This window comes from Centrocercus urophasianus, unplaced genomic scaffold (assembly GCF_019232065.1).
Source record: "Centrocercus urophasianus isolate 14NV4802_14NV808 unplaced genomic scaffold, USGS_Curo_1.0 seq_23, whole genome shotgun sequence".
Lineage (NCBI taxonomy): Eukaryota > Metazoa > Chordata > Aves > Galliformes > Phasianidae > Centrocercus > Centrocercus urophasianus.
In genome coordinates this window covers 924,653-930,652 of record NW_024884789.1, presented here as the reverse complement: position 1 = coordinate 930,652, position 6,000 = coordinate 924,653, and the positions used below count along the sequence as shown (strand labels likewise).

Here is a 6,000-nt window from a genome sequence, read left to right as displayed (position 1 = left end):
TTTTTTTTTTAAATGGGAAAAGCATATCTTGGGAATCCCAAAGCAATGTGCAGGCTCCTGTTTTTGTGCCGTCTATTTGGGTGTGCCGATGTAAAATCTCTTCTACCTTTGCTTGCCACTTCATGCATTTATTTTCACTTCAATTTCTGAAGCAGTGACATTGTGCACTGTATTTTGAGTGCTAATGTTGATTGAAGTTCTCCCTGAAAGGATGTGCACTTGAACTGTCACGCGAGTGAATGATTGACAGCAGGTGGAAGTACTTTTTGTGTCAAGGCTTTGTCAACTCATTGTTGTAAAACCCACTTTGCTGAATACCAATAATTCCTGCTGGATGTTCCATCAAAAGATACTCTGCTCCAGCACCATTTTAGAATCACGTTTGATACGTCGAGCCCTTCCCTTGTATGGGCAGCCATAAGGTGGGGGAATAACGGTGCTTTGCACTAGGGCCCGTTTGGGGTTTCTCTGTGCGCGTATTTGCAGCCTCACTTGAAGGAAGAAAACCCTCTTTTCATTCCTCTGTACAGCACTGAGATGGTCTGAATGTGAGTTTGTTTAGTAGTGTCTTTATAACTGCTTATTCAGCACGTGTTCCATTATAGAGATGTACAACAACTCACAGCTGTTGATTCCCCCATCCCCTCCAGAATATTTCCTTTTTTTCTATGAATACATACTTTAAATAATTTTATGATTATTCCAGGGATGTTAAAAAGTCTAAACATATGTTTAATAATCAGAGAAGCTTGGTGTACTTAAAATCGCTTTCACCTTTGGAGGAAACCTGAAATGTTGCATACCCTTTTTGAGTCGATGCTTTTTTCCTCCTTATGTCAAAAAGCTGTGTGAGTAGAATTCCCCCTTCTGCTTTTTGAAAGGATAAAGTGGGCAAGGCCACACCGCAGGGCATGCAGAATTGGACTGAGGCCTTTTGTTGCAGGTAATTACCATCTGAGGCTACCAGATAGCCGGAGCTGTGTGAGCACAGCGCTGAGGAATTGCCATCTAGAGCTTTTTGCCAGAGATCCAGGATCTTTATTTGGCTTGCAGGACGGATTCAGTTTTTGGTTACAGAACGAATTTTAAGACAAGTTTTTAATCCAATAGGAAGGCTGAAAGTTGCTGTGCGCTCTGCTCTCACACCGTATGATATCAGAATGTAACAGAAATGATTTCATTTCAACCTGCTTGGACAGCAAAAAGAATGCAGTTGTTTGGTCTGAAAAAACTCCTGCGACTTCACAAATGTCAGAAATGCTTTATTGCTGTGGAGGTGCATGAAGAGCAGCAACTTGGGAGAAATGAATGGAATGTCATTTCATGGATAGAAACTGGAAAGGCTTCGCTCTGTGACAGGGGCTGGTTGGCAGAGCAGAGGTGCTGCGGGTAAAAAGCAAAGGCAGGCAGGAATGTGTTGGTTGGATCTGGTGAGTCCTCAGGGCCTCTGGAAAACGTAAATCTGAGAAACAAAATTATGTTAAAGTTTGGGAGTTAGTGACATGGCAGAAATAAAGCTTGCAGTACCCAGCCTATGGATATGTTCTGCCCGTGGAAACACCATGGGTGTTTGTTTTGGGAAACATTTGTAGAACAAATGTAGGTGCTACAGCTGTCCGTTAAAACACATCTCCTGATGGTCTGAGGTGGGAATGGAGAAACAGCTTTTCACGTTTCATTCTAACGGCTCCACTGATGGAAGGGAGGAGAGCCAAGCACTGTGCTGCTCCTTTCCCTTCAGGGGCCCAGTTGTGTTCTGTGGGGCTGCGGGGTGCAGTGAGGCTCGTGTGTGGTCCAATGGATGGTAAGAAAAAGAAGATGGTTTCTGTAGTTGAAGAAGAAATGTTCAGCATTTGCTTTAAACAAGTAAACAATGTGGGAAGTCGGGGAAAAGTCTCTAATATGCGTTGTTGTTTTCTCTTGACTTCAGGTCGTGAAAGGCCTTACGTATTTATGGAGTCTAAAGATTTTGCACAGAGGTGAGTAACAGATGTTGTCCATTTTTTGGTCCTGTTTTAACAGCGCTTTCCACAGAAGCAGCAGACCAGACTAACATCTGATCTGATTGCAGTGGGGTTACACAGAGTGAATCTTATTCATTAGCCTTGCAGATTCACTGATTGAATGTTTTTACCACTGTTCTCCTTCATTTTCCTTCATCTTCTCAATAAGGGGAGAAATGGATGTTGTGGAGACTGAAATGCTTGTGGTTACACACAGGTGCCAAATGGAATTCTCAAAATCACCAGCGATCACCAAATGCTTGGCTTGCGAAACAAGAAAATAGGTGTTGAGTTTTCTTCCTCTGTGCTTCAGAAATCTTGCATGGCATCCACCAGTACTGATGGGTGTCACACTTCTAAGATTGTCACCCGTTTGTCCTCTGCAGTGGCCGTGTATAATTACAGAATCCTGCTTGGGCATAACAAGCCATTGGATGCCTGTTCTCCCAGAGCTAACTTGTATTCTTTTTACAACCGAATTTATTTCTTGCTCTTGATTTTATTTACGAAAATAATATATGGGGCTGAGGTTGAGGTTTTTGTCTTTTTTTAATGTGTGCTCTAAAAAGAGTGCAAAATGCTGTTTAAAGAACAAAGAAGCCCTTTCTCCCCCGCTCTTCTCCCCAAATAAAAAAGGAAAAGAGAAACTCATTACATTTATAATGTTTCTAAAGTGTCTGAAAGTAACAGCTCCAGCTCCTAATGTCACTAACAATACTGTTTAATTTAACCCATCTGCTCTCTCAGCCCTTGTGCACAGTTGGAGCGTGCAGTAACCGACATCAGTTGTGATTGAAGGAGAAGTGTAAAGCAGGGAGACAAGCAGAACAGTTCAGATTGGGAACCAAATAGGTGAGGAAGACTGTTTCCTCTGGGGGTGTCCAGTTCTGCAATGCCTGAGAAGAAGTTAATAGGAAACCCTAATTACCACCAGGCATTGAGTTTCTGCCCCACCTCAAAGCTTTGGCTGCTCCTGTATTTAACCTTGGATGTCCCTGGATTAAAAGAACAGAAATAACCCAGAGACCGTGGCCAGCTGAGTGCAGACACGCTTTCTGGTGCTGGTTTAAACATTGGATCTATTAGCCTGCCTGTCGCCAAACACTGTGGTTTAACAGCTCCATCTACTCCAGGCGAGGGGACATCCATTCTGGATGGCACAGCAAATGTCAGAATGAGAAGAACAGAAAGGGGAGCTGGAACATCCGTGGATGGGTGCCACGCAAATTGGGCAGCGCAGTCCTTTGCCACGCTTCTACAGCACCTGAAAAGGAAAAGCTGGTTTGAATCTTTTTTTTTTTTTTTTTTTTTTTTTCCTTTTGCTTGAATGTTTTTCATTAAGGGCTGTGGCCACCTGCTGAGTCTGATTTGGAGGAGCATTGTGGTCAAGCACAAATACTGTCACTGTAATGTCTCACAGTTTCTGTTGTAAGTTTAGAGCTTGAGCCTGATTTTTGCTTCTCAAGTTTTCCCTTCTGTGTGTGGCTTTCATTGCCTTGATAGAGAGCAGCTCTGAGTTTTTAATGAATTATGTATGATCCTCGCTGGCCTGAAGAAAAGTGCAGAAATGGTTCTTCCATCACAACTGAGGTTTTTCTGGCCTTGGTCTGTTTCTGGGTTCACCGAGATGAGAACAATATGCAAAATGCCTAGAAGTGTCCAACAGTGTTTATTCAGGGGCCTGTTTCAGTGCACTCACACATACGTGTGCTTTCCTGTCTCACCAGAGAGTCACTGCATGTAATGCAGTGCAAGGGAAACACCAGTTGGTCACGGTAATCTCCTCCAGCTCTTTACTGGTTTTAACGCATCAGAGGTGAAAGGGGGAAAATGGAACTCAGTCTTCCTTGTTGTCACGTGTCAGGCAGGCTGGGCAGGATGCTCAGGTGGGGTAACAGGTCCAGAATTCCACGATGGTGGTGACTGAGGTGCAGGAACAGTCATGGTGAGGAAGCTGTGCGATGCGGTGTGGCAAACGGCGGTTTGTGACCAGAGCACAGATTAAAGGAAGGAAACACAATGAACGAGTCTTTTATTCCAGATCAGACATCTCAGCAAATATTACAGCTTAACTTCAAAACGTACCTTGCAACTAATGAGGTGATAGCCGTGCATATTAATAAATGCAAAGCTGTAGTCGTAGCCATCGCACCCACATCAAACGTAAACGGGAGATTAACACCTACACTGCTTCTTTGGAAGATGTGAGAATGTCCCAATGATAAGTGTGCTCTTTTCCCCAGAGGACAAGAAGTAGAAATGGAAGGGTAATGAGAAATTAACTTAGATTTAAAACAGAATTAGCAATTAAACAAGTCTAATCACGTACAAAGTCAAAGTTTGTATAAAGACAAACCGAAATCTGTTAAGTTCAAGAATAAGTATAGGCCGTATGCATTTCATCTGGTGTGTTTTTCTCTCACCTTCTTATTAAAAGAGATGTTTGAAATAAGTGTTACCCACTTGTGTTTAATTGTACCAACAGGCATTTGTGTGCACATATGTGGACTGGCACACGCGCTGGTCTTGGGACTGCAGCCTGTGAGCGTATTCTAAGTGTGTCAGAGTAGATGGAGGTGTGTTCTGGTTTGTGGGGCTGAGCCCACGTTGGTGAGAGCTGATCAGCGTTAGCATCGCATATAATGAAGCACAAGCAAAGGTAATGGGGCACTTGTGTGTGCACGCACAGACCGTGTGCACACGTGGCTGTACCCCTGTCTGCACGCTTACATGTTGCTTGGACTCAGTTCAGAAAAATAAAAATCACAGCAAAAAGTGCTGCAGAGGTCATTTGGCAAGAAAACATTGGAAATATTTTCATTCTTTCAGCAGCTTCACTTTGTTCACAGTAATGTTCTGTGGGCTGTCCTCGGCTAAGATGGCTTTTGTATCTGGTCTCCCTTGAACCTGGCATATTGCAGCCTGACGTGAGGAAAACGCTGAAAGTCAAGAGACAGCTTTTAGAAACCTGTGGGGTGTTTTTTTGTGGGTTTTTTTTTTTTTCCTACAATCATAAATCCGTTTTCTTTTCAATGAACCAAGATGAGGGAAATGTCGGGTGTTGGCAAAGCTGAAGCTCTGACGCGTGTGTTTATTGGTAAGTAAGAGCTTGGAGGTCCCATTTATCTGCAGAGGTGAAATGACTTAGATCACAAAGAGAACTTGTGCATCCTCCATAATGATGCTTTGTAGAAGTCATTTGTATGAAGCAAGCACTGGTAATGGCAGCATAATGACCCCTTTTGGCTCTTGTTTAAATTCTTTCACTTCTAAACAGTAATATTAATCACAAGCAGATGGTGCAGAACATTATTTATGCACATTTGTTTTCCAAAACCAAAAAATATTTAACCCATTAGCTGAAGTGTTTTATGAACATAAAGGCCAATTTACTGATGGGGTGATTATTCTTCCTCCTTCCCTTCAATGTGAGTTACTTTACAAAGTGGGTTGTCATTTGGGTTGTCATTTCCTTTTTCTTTTTTCTCAAAGATACCGGCACAACCGTTGGAATTTGTAGCAAACATTTGCTCACGTTCTCCATTTGTGGGGCTGCGTAAACTGTGCTGCAAAGACCGGCACGGTTTGTTCTCAGCAGTGCTTGTTTGGCTGCCATTGCTCTGCAGGTCCCAACCTGCGCTGCCTTCGTTCATCCCTAATGGACTGATTTCCCCATTGCTTTCTTTCTCTTTTAGGATTTTGTGGTTGTTGTTTTGTTTTATTTATTTTTAGTGAGGGGGAGGATTTTTGGATCAAGCGACGCGTAATGAATGACAGATGGCCATTCAATTAAAATTATATCGACTTACTGTCAGGTGCCGTGTGTCAGGGGTGGGGAGGTGGGATCTGCTGATCCCCCATGGCACGAGGTGCTGGCTCTGGGGCAGGGGACACACGTGCTCAGTGGTTTCCTCTGGGCAGGTCGTGTTAAGGGAATGAGAGGTGGGAGAACACCCTGCCTCCTTCTCACACCCAGCCGAGCAAACCCCTTGGAAGC

At 43.5% G+C, this 6,000-nt stretch overlaps 1 protein-coding gene across 3 annotated transcripts in view; it reads left to right on the top strand.

Annotated features, from left to right (window-relative positions):
- MAP2K5 (mitogen-activated protein kinase kinase 5) overlaps nt 1–6,000 on the top strand; it is a 112,809-nt gene that overhangs the window by 48,754 nt on the left and 58,055 nt on the right. For all 3 annotated transcript variants that reach the window (XM_042824763.1, XM_042824762.1, XM_042824764.1), the window contains exon 13: nt 1,931–1,979. In XM_042824763.1, the coding sequence (XP_042680697.1) occupies nt 1,931–1,979 (49 nt within the window). The remainder of the gene's footprint in view (nt 1–1,930; nt 1,980–6,000) is intronic.